The sequence below is a fragment of the Ictidomys tridecemlineatus genome, unplaced genomic scaffold (assembly GCF_052094955.1).
Source record: "Ictidomys tridecemlineatus isolate mIctTri1 unplaced genomic scaffold, mIctTri1.hap1 Scaffold_44, whole genome shotgun sequence".
NCBI classification, from domain to species: Eukaryota; Metazoa; Chordata; class Mammalia; order Rodentia; family Sciuridae; genus Ictidomys; species Ictidomys tridecemlineatus.
In genome coordinates, this window is record NW_027522848.1 from 1,068,891 (window position 1) to 1,089,659 (window position 20,769).

The 20,769-nt window shown below is 34.2% G+C and overlaps 1 protein-coding gene across 1 annotated transcript; it reads left to right on the forward strand.

Moving 5' to 3' along the window:
- Positions 1 to 16,898: 16,898 nt before the first annotated feature.
- Positions 16,899 to 18,793, forward strand: LOC144373596 (tropomyosin-like). The gene has a single exon (XM_078036623.1). The coding sequence runs from the start codon at positions 17,025 to 17,027 to the stop codon at positions 17,496 to 17,498; it is 474 nt and encodes a 157-aa protein (XP_077892749.1). The 5' UTR covers positions 16,899 to 17,024; the 3' UTR covers positions 17,499 to 18,793.
- The last annotated feature ends 1,976 nt before the right edge of the window (positions 18,794 to 20,769 follow it).

Consider the following 20,769-nt stretch of genomic DNA (forward strand, 5'->3'; position numbering starts at 1 on the left):
AGTACTAGGGTGTGATATTGGCCAAATTATATTATTATATTGTGTGCATTTATGAATATGTAACAACAAATGCCACCATTATGTACCACTATAATGCACCAATATAAATGTGGGGAAAATCTATTTTTCACATCTAATTTCTACAACTCTAAATTTTTGTTTCTCCACAAGACACTTGAGACTAACTGAAGACTACAACGTCAGACTACAGCTTTTCATTGCTGTAATGAAATGCCTGAGGCAACTTATAAAAAAGAAAAGGTTTATTTACCTCAAAGTCCTGGAGTTTCTAGTCCAAGAAAGTTTGGCTCTGTCACTTTGGGCCATTAGTGGGGATACCAGATGGTAATGGTGCAAGTCACATGACAGAGTAAACTTCTCACATCAGGAGCCCCAAAACAGAGAAAAATAAATTTGGGATCCCACAGTCCCCTTTGAGGGCATACTCCCAGTGATCTAAAGACCTCCTAAAAGTGTACAGACCTCCAAAAAGTCCACAGAACCACCTAAACGAACATCTCTGAGACCAAGACTTTAACACGTGGATCTTTGGGAGATAGGCTTAGACTGTAATAAGTTAATATAAAATCTTCTTAAAGATAATCTCAGTATCAGGTTTTATGTTAGTTTATTAATCAATATTGCAGAAAAAAATCTAATAAAGAAAAATCGATCATTTAATGGTTACCCATAAATCATGAAACTCCCTTAAAAATTTCACAAACTTAAAGTAAGACTTGTGGGAAGTCACAGAGATGTCAATAGTGGCTCAATGCAAACCTTGAAGTTATAGCACCATATTTCATAGTAGTGGTCAGCATCAATAATTAATTTATTAGCTATTTTAAAATATTATCTGTACTGTGAAATTGAAGATATTCTTTAATGTTCTGACAAAAGCCACATCCATCCCTTGAGCTGTGTTACTACCTTTTTTTTTAAAAAAATTTTAAGTTGTAGATGAACACAATATCCTTATTTATTTATTTTTATGTGGTGCTGAGGATCAAACCCAATGCCTCATGCGTGCAAGGCAAGTGCTCTACTACTGAGCCACAACCACAGCAAGAGTTACTACCTCTTTCCATCTCCTCCTTTCCCCACTCTTACCCTATCCTCACCAAATAACTCAAAGGCCAGTATAGATATTGAGATAGTTGTTTCCATCCTTCTTCTGACAGTGTCATAGAGCTAGCACACTTTCATTCTCTTCTCTTCTATGCATGACATACACTTCTTTTTATATTGCTTTCACCAACTTTTCACACTCAGTTTCCTTACTGGAATTCTATCAAGACACATCCCAATAATTTTATACCTGAAATTGTGTAAGCATGTAATATACATAATGTGAGATGGGAAAGAGTAAGAACATTGTCTAAACTTTTCTAAATGGAAGTTAAAAACTAAGGGTTATAGGAAAAATTCTGTTTATATCAACAAACATCAAAAATTCAAATGCTTCACACCAAGAAGGAAATCAAAGATCAGGGAATCTGGGATCATAGAATGAGAATGAAACTTAAGAGGCTTTCCCGCTTTCCAATAGTTTAATTCTGATTTACCTATTTTACAAATGTAACCACCATATTTCCCAAGCACTAAATAAAAAATATCTGAGAGGTGGTATCAGGTGAGGAAAAAAAAAATCCTTGCTCTCCTGTGTGGTTTTGCAATGCTGTGTCCACTCTATCATAATGGCCATGTTAGTTTAAGAATTAATTAGGTACAAATAATATTTTAATAAATTTTAACCTACTAGTATTAGCTGAACTGTGAGTAATTTGATAGGAAAAATAAAATGGTAAAATAAAAACTATTCCATCAAATATACTAAAAATATAAAGATCATATTAATAAAAAATCAATTTAAAAAAGTATTTAAAAAACAGGCTAGAAGCATGACTCATTGATAAAGCACTTGCCTAGCATATTTGAGGTCTTGGGTTTGATTCCAAGAACTGAAAAAAGAAAAAAAAATGAAATATAATATGATCAAGGGACTATGATGTTCATTAAGAAAAAGGTAAAATAGATAATACAACAACATGGGCAAAAAGCAAATATCTGAACAAAAATGTTTCGGTGGTTATAATTAGTAACATTATCTAAACTAAATATAATCAAAACTCAACATCTGAGATATAAAGTACTTTAACCCTTGATATAAATACATAAAAATTAGGACTTCCTCATTTTGAAACATTTTAAGAAATTATGGGGCTTTTGTGTGACTTAATGATAAGACATTTGTCTAGTATGTTTTGGAGTCAATCACCAGTACCATACACATACACAAAATCTTCACAGAAAGATGTAACAGGGTTAATATGAACTTTGGATATGAGTATAATGAAGACAAATATAATTAGAAAATAGTTGATTTTTATATTTAATATTAAAAATGAAAGACTTACAAAAAGCACAAAGACTTACATTACTAGCAATAATTCAATCATAGTGTATATTTTCATTGAGAGAAGGATTGTTAAAGCAAATAACATTAGCTTTATCATCTCAGAACTAAATGCTAAATAGCATTATATTTAATGAATAAAATATATCTAGTTCACAGTTTAATCATATCAACTCAAAGAACACTATTGTTTTGGATATTTTCCTAATGTCAAAGATTACTAGCTAGAATTTTAAAGTCTTATTTGTTAAAAAACTTTGAAGCATTTGAACATTCATTTTATCAACTTAGAATATCTTATATTTTAAAAAGTGGTTATATAAAATTTGTTGCAGATATAAAGAAATGTAAGGACAAGGAAATCAAAAAAAGAAAAGTCTCTTCATCCCATGTAATGCAACTTCTGCAAAATGAAAACAATAGAACTGTTTTCTGTGAATATTACAGTTACTTTTAAGTAAGTGATTCTTATAAATAAAACTACTGGTGAAATAAATTATCAAAACAAGTAACCTTCTACCAAATATTGCCATGACACCATGCACTGTGGAGTGTTTCTTTAATTATTATTCTTTGGGCAGAAGAATGAAATGCCATACTTTAAAAGGGGAAAAGAGTGCTGTAGTTTTTTCTTAATACTACAGTGGGAACTCATGATTCACACTATGCTTAAGTCTGTTGTTGACAATATGTGCAAAGCTGATACTTTCTCTCAGATTGAGTCCACTTAAGCAGGGACTATTGATACTTTTTATTAATCTACAAGAAAGTATTTGTTATCTAACATTAGAAAAAGCCTAGAATAGAAGGAAAATATACACTAAAATAACATTTCTAAGCAAAGTATATTAAATACTGCAAAATCTATGAGAAATTAAACAAATACAACATTAAATTACAAATGACATGAGTGTATCAAATCTTGGATAAATTGGGTTATGGTAGTGGTTTTTAAAACTTCACTTTGAAGCAGTTTTCCAGTGTTGTGTATGTGTACATGATAGCACTTCCTGAGCTTCCTTTCATAACACCTTGGTGACACTCCCCAATCTGAAACCAAACATGAACTAAGCACTCTAATAGATGAATATTCCCTGTTAGAAGAAGTTCCCTGGAACTTTTCAAGCCTCCAAACTCACCTTTCTCTTCCATGTTCTTGTTAAATTTTGTAAGCACTCATTTTTATTATTGTACATTTAGCAAAGTTAATAAAATCTCACATATATTACATAGATTCTAAACACAGAGATCACAATTATTTTTTGTTTGTTTGTTTGTTTCTTTGTAAGATAAAACTCTCTTCAAATAAAAACCCAAGGTCCAATACTGGAATGGTGTGAGGCCATGGATTAATCATTACTCCTTGGACAGATAATTGGGTCAAATTTGTTTCTAGGCATGATCTGACCTTGTTCTCTCAGTTCCCTCACACCTGAGTTCCAGCCAGTCACTGAGTACCTCCATTTCCTAAAAAGAAGAAATTTTCTGTCTTTGAAGAGCACTTTTATATTTGAGAGCAGTTGGTTTCAAGTTTTTGTTTACAGTCATTCTTTCATGTCTTTATTACCCCAGGATTACCAAGAATACAGCTCCCCATATGCTGATCCTACAGTATCAAAATCAAACAATGCAGGAGTGAGGAGAGAATTCACAAAATATAATGCCAGAGTGGAGCCTTATATTCTGGACCTGGAAAATCAGAATGAATATTGACTATTGTCTATGATAAACTATTTTAAATTAGAATGTTTTAATATGGTTTCAATTTGCAAGTGCTAAGCTAAAGATTTTCATTTGTAGTTAAGTAAAAGGACAGCTTTATTTAATGAGTGATGAGTTTGAAAATTGTCATGAGATTTGTAATTTAAAACCACTGAGGAGTCACTTTAATGAATTTCAAACTATATTAATAAGAAGAAACATGGGTCATAAAGGACCCAATATTACTTAATCTGACAATTGTTCAACTAAAAAGACATGAGTTGCTGTAAAAGATCAGGAAAGACTACCATGCCTAAGTTGATGGTGATCAAAGGAATTACCTTTAAATATATTATGACAATTTTTCAATTAAAGATCAGCAGTAGACATTTATTATTGTGAAAATAATTTGAACAGATTTAGAAATACTAAATAAATGATAAGAATATTCCCTGAAAGTTTTGGATATGTATCATTACCTTACTGATTTTTTTGTTTGATATTTTCAAATATTCATTGATATATTTGATTCTTTTGGTCAGCCTTTTCAACACTGTAACCAAAAAGACATGAGAAGAACAATTTTAGACAAGGAAAAGTTTATTTGGGGGTTCCGAGGTCTCAGTCCAGAGATGGCTGGCTCCATTTCACAGGACCTGAGTTAAGTCAGGACATCATGGAGGAAAGACATAGCAGAAAAAAGCAGACTAGGACAATCAGGACATGGCATCAGAAAACAGACAGAGAAGGACTCCCCTTACCACAGACAAAATATATACCCCAAAGGCAAACCTCTAGTGACCCACCTCCAGGTACACCCTACCTGCCTAGAATTACTACCTAATTGATCCCTATCAGGGGATTAATGAGCTAATTTAATTATGACTGGGCTTTCATAGCCCAGTCATCTCACCTCTAAACTTTCTCACATTGTCTCACACATAAGCTTCGGGGGATATTTTACATTTAAATCATAACATTGACCATCAAAAAGTCTTGAGAAATAGAAAGAAACCTGAAATTTGACTGCGATATCTCGAGTTTAGACTACTACAAATGAAACATGCCCATTTTATTTTTAGTATTCCCCAACATGCTGCAATTTAGACTAAATTATATGAATGCTATGGATATAAATTCCTACTTTATATAAGAGGAAAACAAAGTTTTTATAAGAATAATAGATAATAGAACTGGCATTGGGCTGGGGATGTGGCTCAAGCGGTAGCTCGATTGCCTGGCATGCGTGCGGCCCGGGTTTGATCCTCAGCACCACATACCAACAAAGATGTTGTGTCTGCCGAGAACTAAAAATTAAATATTATTAAAAATTCTCTCTCTCTCTCTCTCCTCTCTCTCTCTCTCTAAAAAAGAAAAAAAAAAGAACTGGCATTGACCAGGAAGCTTCTGATCCTCCATTTTCAAAGGTATGTTCTTCCAAAAAACAGGGCTAGATAATGTCTAACATGTATTTTTATTTTTAAATAGATTTTTTCCTAACAGAATGACTACTAATTGGTAACCAAGTTTCAAGACTTGTAAAAGTATACAAACAGTTACTACGACAAAAAAGAAATTCATATTTCAAGATTCAATTTGTTACAGTTGATTAAAAATAGAAAATAGAAGGTATGATAAATTAGAAATGACCAAAAAGAGTCCTTGAGACTCTTACCCAAAAGAAGTTGCTCTATGTTCACTCAACTTGAATCTATCTGGGTTTTGTGACTGTTCTGATTAATAGAATATACTGGATGTATACTCAAGTCAGTTTCCAGCCCAAGGCCTTAGAAGATTCTCTTGAATTCTTTGTCTCTTGAAATACTTTGGGAACTTTGAATTGCAATGTTAATCCATCTACTAGAAGAACTCAGTGCTAAGATAAATGTGTTATCTTCAAAAGTCTCAGAGAACTCAGACCAGACCAGGAGTCAAATCAAAGACTTAGGGACCAGGCATGTTTTTAAAGTAATATTGACTTTGCGGACTATCCCATCTACCAGATTAATCTCAGAAAATGGCACTGTTCAACATCATAAAGAGAAGTATGAGCTATATAAGCCCTATCAAATTAGTGAGTCAGAAAATCATGAAATATAATAAATCATATCTTGTTATAAACATCTAAGTCCTAGGGTAATTTTTTATTTAGAAATAGATAACTAGGACAAAATTTGATACCTGTAAATGTGTTGCTATTATAAAAAAAAGTTTTTAAAACAGAATATTTGAAACTCAAGTTGTATGGTGGACAGGAACTGGATGGAACTATTGATGAACCTTTGAGTGGCCTTAGGGAGACTACTGGAACATTATGGATGATGAGGAAAACTTTATGAAAGGCCAATATAAAGTACAGTTGAGTTATATACAGAGAGATCAGCTAGCAAAACTATTGTTTACAATAGTATGGAAAACATAAAAGAACTTTGTGATCGATCTCAGAAACTTTGCTAAGATTTGCAGGCTCAAATTTTTCTAACATCCTATGACAAACTGAAAGATTAAAGAGCCAAACTGCTGAAAAACACCTGAAAAAAAATACTAAGATCTCAGGACATATTTTCCAAACTAAAAAGTAAAAAATAGTCTAAGAGAACATGTCACATGCAGGTCCCTCTTAGTAATGCATGGTCTGAGGGTGAAAATGAAGCCAAGAGTGAACGTGTAAAACTCTTTTTAAGACCTCAGCAAGACTAAAGGTGTTTTTTCATGTTTTCTTTCATTTGGACCAAATGACTACTAAGGACAAAAAGAAAAAAAAAATCTTCTTAGGAAAAACTTGTAGAATATATTTGTTAAAATAGTAGGCTTACACAAATTTTGAGGTCATTTTTTTAACTTCACAGAATGCTCTAAGTATAGAAAAATCTATTTTGAAAATATTTGTGGGTGTAGTGTTGTTTGTTGGAATGAATTGTAAATTAATATACAAAAAGTTTACAAAGCTTTTTAAAGATTTATACCAGTTGGACTGGAAAAATATAGTTACATTAAAGAATGAAAAAGGCAGTTGGGTCTCTAAATTTCTGTAGATAAAAATAAAGCTGAGAAAACTACTCAGCTACAAATATAAACCGTGTTTTATAGAATGGAAAGATTAATCCAATGTCCCAGATGAGAATCATATCCTTCAACAGCACTGGACTCCAGTAATTAAAATGGCCACATGTACCTGACTAGATTTCACAATTGCTATGGGCCATACATCCCCATATGCTTTGCGTTTTTCCCCTCCTTTTGTAACAAACATGTCTATTGCTGTTTTTAATGACTATATCATCATTGTATATTGTGTGTGAGGAAGAAAAAAGATAATTTAGCTCTTAATCACATGTTAAGCTCCAGAGAAGCCATAAATAAAGCTGTTTAATACATACCAGTCCTCATTTCAAGTGGAATAAAATTTTGAAACTCATAATAATACTGAAAGAGGATGACACAGTGAGATTTAGAAGTGAGTATATTTTCCATGCAGAACAAATATAAACTGTTTACAATTCAAGGCAAACCATCATGGGTAAAGATGGCTGAATATTTGAAATATCTCTCATGATAAGTGTGGACCTATCATCCTTCTCTTTGAATTAAGAGGACTGTATTATTGCTTTAACCAATATAATTCAAAAGAAATGACACTAGGCCTATTTAAACTCAGAAAACTCCTTTAACTCAATAAAATTAAAAAATGTGCACAAATAGTCTACAGTAAGTATATTGTATCTAGTAGTGAACAGATTAGACATTTTCCCTCTATGATTGGGAACAAGACAATGATGTCGTGTCTTACTATTTCTATTCAAGATCACACTGAAAATTCTAGTTAGTATAATAAGAAAACAAAAAAAAACAATAATTATACATTTTACAAAGTAAGAAATAAAATAACAATTTCCACATTGAAAACTCCCAAAGAACCAGCAAAAAAATTAAAATTGGACTGATTAATAAGAAAAACAATTTCTCAGACTCCAAATTCAATCACAGGCTAATTATTACTTTCTTATAAGCCAACAATAAATAGTTAATATAAGAAATCACAAAACAATATCATATCCAATATCACCATAAAAAGCAATACATTGGTACAAACTGAAGAAAAACTACATTTAGGGTTTGTATGTAAAAACTATAAAACACTGATAACTTATATCAAAGAATGTCTAAAAATTGAAAGATATTCCTGATCATGGATTAAAAGACTCGATATTATTAAATTATCAATTCTTCAAAATTTTATCTTTAAATTTATCTGAATCTTTCTCAAAACTCATGCAACTTCTTTTGGAGATACCAACAAACTGATTTTAAACCTTAAATACAGAAACAAAAGACCCAGAGTTACCAATAAATTACTGTAGAAGAAAAATAGTAATAACTAATTCATTGATTTCAAGACCTACTTTAAAGCTAAAATAAATCCACAAATACGTATGCAATATAGGTATATACAGTAAGGTAAAAGAATATGCAACCTATAAATAGACTCTCAAAAGTAGTCAACTAATTTTCTTTGAGAGAATGTGTTTCATTATGTTGTCCAGGCCACTTCTGAGCTGCTCAGCTCATGTGATCTTCCTGTGTCTGCCACCTGAGTAGGTGGGAATACAGGCATTTGCCACCTGTGCCTGGCTCATCTAATTTTTTTCATAAAGTCTTAAAAACAATTCAATGAAGATATGATAGACTTTGCAACAAAATGCACTGAAAGAATTGAATATCCATTAAAAATAAAATAACACAGATGTTATACCTTCCAATAAAGTTACCTAAAAATGGATTTTAGATATCAATGAAAAACTAAAAAAAACAAACAAAACTTTTTTAAAAAATCACTAGAGGAGAATATTGGAGAAAATTATGACCTTTCATTTAGTGATGAGTTCATAAAATAAATATAATATAAAATCATAATCAATTAATAAATAATAAATTAGACTTCTTAAATAAAAACTAAAAGTTCTGCTCTGAAAACACACTGGTAAGAGAGAGAAAATGGGGCTGGGTTTTAGTTTGGCAGCACCAAGTTTGACTAGTACACACAAAGCTTTGAGTTCAATTCCTAGCACTGCAAAAGGGAGAGAGAGGGGAAAAAAAACACCCAAGACAGAAACTGGGAGAAAATATTTGTAAAATACATATCTGATACCAGATTTATAGTCAAAATATTTGAGGATCTCTTAAAGTTCAACAGTAGGAAAAAAGTAAGCCAATTAAAAATTAACAAAAATGTGAAAGGATGTATAGGTAGCAAGCAAGAATATGAAAAGATGCTTAATATAATTTGTATTTAAGAAAATGAAAATTAAAACAACAATAAGAAACTACTAAACACCTAGTAAATGACTTAAATCCAACATTCTAACTCCAAGTATATATGCCAAAATATATTCTCCTATCATGAATATCTAAAAAGCACAAGTAAAGTAAATTAATTTATAAAAATCCAGTATTCTAAAATTATCAATTCCTGAAGACCTACAGGAACGCTTATTTTTTGCCAATGAGGATGCAAAATACTACAGTCACTTTGGAAGACAATTTGGCAGTTTTATACAAAGCTAAACACAGTTTTATTACCTGATCCAGAAATCACATGCTTAGGTGTTTACCTGATGAATCTGAAAACTCACATACACATAAGAACATGCATGTGAACATTTGTAATGGATTTATTCATAATCACATAACTGGAAGCAACCAAGAAGAGCTTCATTGGGGGTATATAAACTATTTGGATACATTCATACAATGAAATACTATTGCTATGGTCTGAGTGCCTTTCCAAAACTCATATTTTTTAATTTTAACCCTGAATTGATTGTATTAGAAAGTAAGGCTCTTGGGAGGCAATTAGATCATGAAGGTGAGGAGCATCATGAATGGGACTAATGCCCTAAGAAAAGGCCTGAGAGAGCTGCTTGCCCCTTTCACCATGTGAGTTTGTGGCAAAAAGATGGTCATGTAGGAAGCAAGAACTCGCATTAAATCTGCTAGTGTCCTGTTCTGAACTTTTCAGTTTTTAGAACATGAGAAATAAATTTATGTGGTTCATAAGCCTCCCATTTTAAGGTATTTTTGTTATGGCAGCCCAAACAGACCAAAACAATCATCCAGTGACTAAAAAAAAGGAATGATTCCTTCAACCATTTGAAGATATGGTGAATCTTACTAGTATGTTGTTAAGGGAAAAAAAGATTGACTGAAAAACTTCTATATTATATTGTTCCAACATATGACATCTGGTAAAGACAAAACTATGGTTACTCTACCAAGGGTTGGAGAGGGAGGGTTTACTGAGTGATGCCAGGGGATTTTGTAGGTCATGATCTTATTCTGTGTGGTAAGATTATACTGGATACATGATACAATGCATCTATCAAAACCAAGAGAACAAGAGAGAAGCTTAACATAGTCACTTATTAAAAAAAAGGAGGGCTGGGGATGTGGCTCAAGCGTTAGCGCGCTCACCTGGTGTGCGTGCAGCCCAGGTTCGATCCTCAGCACCACATACAAACAAAGATGTTGTGTCCACCGAGAACTAAGAAAAAATAAATAAATATTTTTAAAAATTCTCTCTCTCTCTATCCCCCTCTCTCTCTCTCTCTTTTAAAAAAAAAGGTAATAGAAGTCACAGGGCTCCAGGATAGAATACAAATGCAACAAAACAATGTAACTGTATTACAGGTATCTGAAGCCAATTCACTGAAGGGATTGGAGGTAGGGGGTGAGCTTACCTTAGTAACATGGGAAATGATAGAATCTGTAAGAATAATGGCAGAAGGAACTATGCACAAGTACTATATTTTAATTGACAAAACTGCTTCCCTGAAGGTATAAGCTTACAATTCTAGAATTACTTTGCATAAATACAGAAACTGAACACATAAGCAAGTGGATGGCAGACAGCATTGAGTCAGTTTTCTAATTGTTGAAATGAGAGATTATAGAGGATAAAGAAAAGAGGCTAGAATGAACCATGTGGAAATGGATTGGAGTTGGTTTATGAACTCATGTTTAGCTTAATAAAGAGATAGAAGGTATAGAAATGTTTATAGATATGTAAATACATCTTCATGTCTCCTTGCTCAATTGGCTAAGAGGGCCTGGAAGCAATAATATTACTAGAGTAAAAAACATGCTTAGTTAAACAAGGATGAGAGGTGGGAGGGAAAGGGAGTGAGAATGATATATAAGAGGAAAGGAGGGGTAAGACAAGATAATACAAATGGAAGAAATGATTTACAGTAGAAGGGGTAGAGATAGAAAAGGGGAGGGGAGGGGGGATAGTAGAGAATAGGACTGACAGCAGAATACATCAGACACTAGAAAAGCAATATGTCAATCAATGGAAGTGTAACTGATGTGATACAGCAATCTGTATACGGGGTAAAGTTGGGAGTTCATAACCCACTTGAATCAAACTGTGAAAGATGATGTATTAAGAACTGTGTAATGTTTTGAATGACCAACAATAAAAAAAAACCATGCTTAGGACTCAGATAGTACTTTCTAATAAGATTATCCTAGGATTCTTAGAGAAATTCTGGATTTTAGAACTGAGCAGTAAATATACATGACTAATTTGGAGCATGCTGTAGTAAAACTACTCTCCCCCCAAAGGCAAACTAAAGTATACTACTATGATGGAATAGTTAATGGGAATAGAAGCCAACTGAAAGTTCCCATTGGCCAAACCTGGAGCAACAAAATAAACAAATAAACATTTCATTATTAACCAATGTATAAACAAAATATTCATAAATAAATGCATTTTATTTATTGATATAAAAGATGTCATAAATAGATAAATGAGAGAATATTCTGTGTAGATAAATTTCAAATAATTTATATAATACTCTGTTCTCAAGGAGGTGGTACCTAACACAAACCAGGTAATCAAGGTAAACATCAATCATGTGGTAAATCACATTGATAGTATATACCCTTCATAAACAAAAAGGTATGCATAGCACACACCCATCATATAACCTTGATGTCTTGAAAAAGGCACTTTACTTCTGTGTCTTCCTCCTGAAAATACATTCCTTCAATCTGATCATGAGAAAAACATCAGACAAATCCAAACCAAGATATATTCTATAAAAGACCTAATGAGTACTCTTCAAAACTGTCAAGGTCATTGAAAAGAGGAAAATCTGAGAAACTGTCATTTATAGCCAAGAGGAGTCTGAGAAGACATGCCTACTAAATGTTCTGCCGTTTGCTGGATAAAATCTGTACCAGGAAAAAATGGCATTAAGGGAAAACTAAGGAATATGAATGATGTATGGACAGCATTTAATGAAAATGTATTAACAGTGTAGTGCTAATTGTGACAATGTACCAGATGCTCATAATGAGGAAACCTGAATATGGATTATATAGGAACCTCTGCCATGTTCTCAATACTTGTGTAGATGTAAAACTGCATTAAAATAGAAAGTTGAATTTTAAAAGGAGGAAGTTTGGAAAATTTACAGTATGTGAATTGAAATTAACATACATTGCTAAACTATGGTAATAAAGACTAGTGTCAGCATTAAGAGACACACAGGATGATGGATAAATACATGGTCTAGAAATATATTCACATTAATATTATCAATTGATTTTCAGTAAACTTAATAAGGTAATTAATTCAATGAAGAAAGGGTTTTTTAACAAATGGAAATGGAAGAGTTGGATATCTACACACATAATACAAAAATATTTTGTTTGTGTTTATAGAAAAGTAGATAAATACACTTTAGAGACATGTATAGAGAGAAATCAAATGTCATTTTTAACTATTGAAAAAACGTGACATATGAGCATTCTTTTCACTATTTTTGAAACTTATCTGTATGTATAAATGTTTTGAAAACTAAATATTTGGGGGGAGAATATAATAATAGAGTAAAACAGAGAATAATAAAGGCTGCACTGCTGGGTGCAGTGATACAACCTGTATTTCCAGCAACTCAGGAGGCTGAGATGGGGATCACACGGTGTAGGCCAGAATCACAACTACAGAGACCTGCCTCAAAAAAAAATTAAAAATAAATAGATTGTAGATGCTTCTCGGAGCTAAAGCACCTCAGTACCAAAACAAAACAAAACTGCTTTATAACACTTCTCCAAATGACTTGAAATAATTAAATTTGATTGCATTAAATATTATAGCCACAGCAATCAATGGCTTTAAAATGAAACAAAAGGGAGCGGTAAATGCTGACAAATATGCAAGAGATTAGAGTAAGAAAATGACAGAATAAAAATCAATTGAATTTAGCATCATGAAGGTCATTTGTAACTTACAGGAAAGTAGTCTCCATGGGCACTGAGGGTGGAAATGAATTGTAAGTAGATGGGTGTAAATAAACAGTGAATAAATAAAAACAGCTTAGCAATAACCTCTTTGAGGAGATAGATACAAGAAATGTTTCTATTCTAGCAGGACAAAACCAGGAGTAAAGGGATGCAAAAGTAAGGTTTGGGACTGTGGGGAGAGATAGCAGATTTTGCATTGGTTGGCTTCTATTTTTTAAATGGAGAATGAAGCAAAGGTCTTCACATTAAATTTAGTCTGGAGAAATCGAGAAGCCTGAAGAGTTGGAAAGTTAACTTTTTAGAAGATCATAGTAAGATTTCTGTACTATTGTGACAGTCCAGAATGAATTTGTAATAGAATATGGAATATTCATGGATGTACATAAATTATTGTTAATTAGGTAACAGTGTATGTTTTGCATTTATCTGAAACTCTGTTCACTCAGAACACTGTATAGAAATCATTACAACAAATTTAATTACTCAAACATCTCAAATGTGTTTCAACTATTAGACTAGATACATTCATACAATGGAACACTACTCCCCTGCAAAGAGGAAGAAACAAAGTTCTGAAACATGCAGCAACATGGAATCTAAAATGTCTTATGTTAAGTGTAGGAAGGCAGACTTGAAACAATGCAAAATGCAGAAATTCATCTATATGAAGTTCTAAAATATGCAAAATGATAACCTATAGAAAATAAACCAGTAATGACTTATGGCCCAGGGATGATAATGGAGTAGGCTACACGGGCATTCTTGGGCATTTCTTATAATTGATGAAATTGTTTTACCTTTTGATTGTGGTGATGCTTACATGCTATATGTGTTCATCAAGTCTCATAAAACTGTACACTAAAAGGAAAACTCTTATTATATGTAAGTTAAATATTTTTGCAGTTATTTTCTCATTTCAAGAATATGTATTTTTATCTTTTTAACACAACAAGAGTTTTAATACTAGTCCTAAATTCTCATTTTATTGGTTCTTCAATATTAAGATGCCATATCTTAATATTAAAAATGTAGAGTTTTGGACTTTAGATATTGCCTGAGGAAACTAAACAATTACATGAAATATGATAAAAGTGGTCTTGACAGTCTCTCAAAGTAGAAATTCCCACTGTCCTTCCAAGTGGATGTTACAGGTTTATCAGAGATGCTGATCACTTGTAGTTCCAGGGGCAGCTGAGTAGACCTTGGGCCCCAGTGCTCCTAAACTAGCCATTTCAGCAGGAAGCAACTTCAACTGTTGACTCACATTCTGACAAGGCAATGGGAAATTTATTTTTTTCCTCTAAACATAATGAACCTGTAAAGGAAAGATACTGCTACACATGTGCTATGCATGCTGAAAGAAAGTCCCTAATTGTCATGAGAGTATGGCATAGTAACATACATGACAGAACCAACACTTCTCTATGGGTCTGTACAGTGATGGCAAAGTAACAGAGAAGAAGGTAAGAATCGTTTCTGTATGTGTGGTGCTGAGGATTGAATCCAGGGCCTTGTACATGTGAGGCAAGCACTCTACCAACTGAGCTATATCCTTAGCTTAAGAATCACTTTCATAACAGGAGAAAAACTAGGGGAAAAATGCAATAGCATGATGAAGAGGGAAACGCTAGAATCAACTAAACACATCATCTGTTTTTTTATTTCCTATTCCCTCTACTAATTTTTTAACTGAGTAACAGTTTTCAAAATTATCTAAGACAAATTTTTTTAATTAATGGTGGACTATAGATATTTCTAAGTATTGAAGGAAATGGAGGTGAGAAGTATAGTAACATGAGTGAAGATACAATTCCAAGGAATACTTTACATCTTTACCAAATGAGTACCATGGGAGACATGTACCAAGGAATGAAATTACTCCAGGGCCTTGAGGAATCTCAGAAGATGTGCTCTATGTAAACTAAATTCCTTTTCTGGAATGGAAAAGTAGTGCCAGCAAGAAAATTGTCATTGCATGGTTGCCCATTTCTCAGAGAGCTCTAGAGATCCTTCAAGTTGGGGATGAGGATGTGGGAAGTTATTAAGGAAAAAAGTATCTGAACTTGATCCTTGGAATCATGATAGGTAAACAGATATTTATCAAATTATTTCATATGTGCCCTGAATATACATTGCTATAAAAACTTTACAAGGAAAATATTTTAGAACAAACAGAAAATCACAGAAGGGTAGCCAGCCATTGCAGATAGGAAAAGACCATTTGAAATGGGGAATGATCATATATTTTCCAATATGGAAAATTTCTGTATGGGATTGGATCTAGACCTATTCTATTTTAGAAAGATGATAAGAAGATATAATTTTATAACTTCTGCGAGAAATCATAGAAGACAAAAATATAGCCAAATACTGCAAACAGTTTCCTGATATTAAATCAGGGGACAATATCAATTTATTCATTCACCAAATAATAATAAACACAGAATACATGTTAGTTCCTATGATAGATTGGAAACCAGAACAATGAAAAAGAAACCTTGATTTTCGCATGAATTGGACTGAATAAGATAATAGACATTAAAGTTGAGGGGAAATGAGATAATTCACTAGGGTTGGAAGTTAAATACTACAATTTCTCTTTAAATTCTCACTTATAAATAATAAATATATAAAGCTATACTAATATTTCATGTACAAATTGGCATGAAATTCCTTTTTGAGCCCAAATGCAAGACCTCATATGTGCTGTATAACTTCTTGAGATAACCTGATGAAACTGTGGGAGTTCAATAAGACAGGTGACCTTGCTCCAATTTGAACTGTTGTAAGCACACTAATTAAGTATCTCGACAGATCACATTGTCTAGTTTTAATAAAACACACACCAAAAATGAGGAAGAAATCTTAAAAAATTTTTATAAAGTAGTCCACAAACGGCAGGCAATTGTCTTAATATAAGTATAACTATTAGAAACTGATCTTGATTCTTCTTTATTTTTTATCAGACACTTATGAGTTAAAATCAATAATACTTCCATGAGGTCTAATATAGTCATGTTCATTAATAGTATTGATATTGACTAAAGGGCGCTTTCTCCAAATAAGTCCCGAAAAGGGGCACTTTCCTGCAGCTGCGGCCAGCGGTGCCAACGTCAGGCTCTCCCCCAGCGGTGCTGACGGCGGCGGCTCGGCCCCGGTGACCTCATCGCCTGGACGGCAGCGGATCCGGGGGGCGGGGAGAGGCGGGGGCGGCCTGGCGCAGGCAAAGGCTGCAGGGCCTGGGCGTGGCTGCTGTAGCTCTCTCCGGAGCAGAGCCAAGCCCAGCCGATCGCCCGCTGCGTGCGCCCCCCGCGCCTCGCGCGCCTTGGCTGGCCTCAACTCCCTGGAGGCGGTGAAACGCAAGATCCAGGCCCTGCAGCAGCAGGCGGTCGAGTCGGAGGACCGTGCTCAGAGCCTGCAGCGGGAGCTGGACTGCGAGCACGAGCGGCGCGAAAAAGCCAAAGATGATGTGGCAGCTCTCAACAGACGCATCCAGTTGGTGGAGGAGGAGCTGGACAGGGCCCAGGAACGGCTGGCCATCGCCCTGCAGAAGCTGGAGGAGGCAGAAAAGGCTGCGGATGAGAGCGACAGGGGAATGAAGGTGATACAAAACCGCACCATGAAGGACGAGGAGAAGATGGAGATTCAGGAGATGCAGCTCAAAGAGGCCAAGCACATCGCCGAGGAGGCCGACCGCAAGTACGAGGAGGTGGCTCGGAAGCTGGTCATCCTGAAGGGCGAGCTGGAGAGGGCAGAGGAGCCTGCGGAGGTGTCTGAACTAAAATGTGAGGACCTGGAAGAAGAACTCAAGAATGTCACTAACAATCTGAAATCGCTGGAGGCTGCATCTGAAAAGTACTCTGAAAAGGAGGATAAATATGAATTAGAAATTAAACTTCTGTCAGATAAGCTGAAGGAGGCCGAGACTCGCGCTGAATTTGAAGAGAGAACAGTGGCCAAACTGGAAAAGACGATCGACCTGGAAGAAAAACTTGCCCAGGCCAAAGAAGAGAACATGGGCCTACATCAGACACTGGATCAGACACTAAATGAACTTAACTGTATATAACCAGAACCGGAAGAGTCTTGTTCCAACAGAAAACCTAGAGCTCCATGTCTTTCTCTTCTTTTGTAACAAGTTTCTTTTGTTATTGCATCTTCGCTTTACTAGGATTTCAAGCAAATTATGATTATGTGACCAAATATTTTGTATCAAAGAAGCTTTGGGCACCAATTAAATCTAATTCCTTCTCCTTTTTTTTATTTTTAATTTCCAAATGGCACCAGCTTTCTCAGCTCTACTTTTATCCTTTATCATTTATTCCTAAGGTAGGCAGGGCGTTTCATACTGAGCACACTCCCTTCAGATGGAGGGCTTTTGGTTCCTGGGAATATAGTCAACCCCACACTTTCAAGAATAGGCTCCGATGTCTAGTTATGGGTTGATTTAAGATGCTAACGGGTGTAACGGTTCTGGGTCACTGTTGGCCAAGTTACAGGAGGCTAGGGACCATCACAATAAAATGGGTGGGGATTTCCCATCCAGAGCAAAAAAAAAAAAAAAAAAAAGAGCCATCGTGGGAAACCATGAACCATAGATAAACCTAGTCATCCCGCCCTTCTCCACACTCCACTGTGCAGAATACATATCCTTGGAGCAGTCAGCTTGACAGTGCTTGGGAAATAGTCATAATGTTTACCCAGGTATTGCCTGGATAATCCTTGATACTATGTTCTACATTTTTCTTTCATTCTAAAGTTGTCATCTGATGAGCAAGTGTCTTACTTATTCTAATAATGACCCAAGCTTATCGGCTCTCGGGGCCATACCTGAGCAGGAATATTGTGCAGTACAGTCCTGTTAGGGTCAGCCATATCAAAAAGACTGCTAGCCATCCATAAATTACACAGAAGAGTTGTTTTGGTTTTTTTTCTGTTAACAAACATGTTGGGCAGAAGGGGTCTCTCTGGCAGCAAAGTAGATATAGAAAAGTAATTGGCCTGATGTCATCTCCATCCATCAGGGAATGGCAAATTATCCAAGATTTGAATTCCTTCTTTGGGACCAAGTTAATAAAATACCAAGAAACTTCTGATGAAACTGGATATGGAGAACTTTTACACAGGGGTTGCACATTTTGGCTTTGTTGTATTTTTGCTTTCTCGGTCAACATCTCAGAGCTGAAACATTCCACATTTCCCCAACAGTGTGGGGACCAACTTGAGTTTACAATTCTGACTAAATTCACCCTGCTTCCAGCTTTTCCAAATCCCCTGCCCCTCACTCCTATTTATTAAGCATCACAATACCCAGGAGATACACTAGCAAATTGTGCAGCTGAATAAAATCCACACTTTTCTTTAGATCCTTGTGAATGTATCATATGTAATAGTATCACTTTTTCTACATTTTGGTCAAATAAATTTTTATATAAATGAAAAAAAATATTGACTAAAATATAATTATTAAAATCTAATGAGAAGTTTTCTACTAATAGGAAATTTTGAAAATTATTTTCAAAAAAGAAAATAATTAATATTACATTCACCTTTTCCTCATTCTTTTTCTATTTCTATAATTGGCAAAGTTTTATAATTAGATATCATTTATTTTATTATGTTTATATTTTAATACGGGCCATAATTTACATATTGTGTTAGCTTTTCATTGCTGTGACAAAAAATCAACTCAGTGAAGGAATGATTTATTTTGTCTCACAATATCAGAAATTTCAGTCCACGGTCTCTTGGTATCATTGCTCTGAGTTTGAGGTAAGGCAAAACATCAAGGCAAAAGGGTGTATCAGAGCTGCTTACCTCAGAGAAGCCTGGAAGCTCTTGCCTAGCATGTGTGAAGCACTGGGTTTAATCTTTAACATTGCATGAGAAAAACAAACAAATAAATGTTACCTTCAAACAACAAACAAACAAAAGAAAGATGTCCTTCTAGGACATGTGTCTTCTGGCTTATTTCCTCCAAGGCCCCACTTCCTGCAGTTTCCATTGTCAATTCCCAATAATGCCAAATTATAATTTCATCAATGGGTTAAACCTTTTGTGAGGTTAGAGGCCTCATGATCTAATAACTTTTTCAAAGGCCCCACTTCTGAACACTTCTGCATTGGGGATCAATCTTTCCATTGGGAGATATTCTAGATGAATACGATAACATATAATTAAAACATTAGTATACAAATTCATGAAAATAATTACTTTATGAGAGGCACGTCAAAAACATTTTCTAAATACTAGTTCAAGGAAACTAATATCAATAACCAGGAACATGATAAAAGAGATGTTTTAGGGACATTTGAAAAGCAATGTGAACATGATACAAAGAATGTAATAATCATTAGAAACCAACCTGACTTTTCTAAAAAAAAAAAATCACACAACTGACTTTATTTATCTTTTCAATATCATTCTTATATTTAGAAAATAGATTAAATATTACCATATTGTTTTGGGCAAGACACTCATAAAATCAAGATGTGAAAAATAACAGGCTTTAGATGACACATGCCAGGAAGAATAGCTTGTATGATAGATAACCAGAATAATCTTTCCGGCTTACTTCCTCTAGACTACAGCCCAAATTTCTTTGATTACCCTGAGAATGAGGTCTACAATCCATTGATTCTACCAACCTTCACTGACCCCCAAGTGATGCCTTCACTACCCTATTTAGCCAGTTTACATTTCACAGCTCAATCATTACCATCACTCTTACTAGGTCCTTAGCTCCTTTGGCTCTTGCCGGCTTTCTCCACTGAACTTCCACCCTCTACACCTACATCTATGATTGAATCTTAACAAGGCTACAACTGAGCTAGTCTCAATCACATATCCAGTATCACTTTAAATTCATGGACACATATTCTTTAGTACCACAAAAGATCACAATATTTGTACAAATTCTTGTTTGTTCACATTCTCACTCTCTTTAATAAGAGTTTTAGATATTTTTGTCCTTTCCAGTCATCAATAGGTTTTCTTCCATCCTTGCTATGTTTTAATAAATTTTCCTCCAATTGAATTGAGATAACTGGAGTTATCACAACTATTCACATCTATGATCATAAATCCTACTTAACCTTCTGTTAACATAGAAAATTGCCCAGTTCCTAGATGTTACCTGTCAATAATTATGAAGTTTATTTATTTATTATAATTATTTTATTATTTTTTATTAAATTTATTGTTTTAATTTTAACATATTTAAGTTTAATTATTTATTTTACTTTGAGCCTGAAATGTTAGCTTACCAAAAGCCATGAGAGTCTTGGTTTTTATACAAAGCACAGTTTAGTACTCTTAGAAATTTTAGTACCTCATTCATA

What these genes read in the sequence shown, in the direction of transcription:
- LOC144373596 (XM_078036623.1), top strand. Translation starts at nt 17,025, where the DNA reads ATGAAGGTGATACAAAACCGCACCATGAAGGACGAGGAGAAGATGGAG.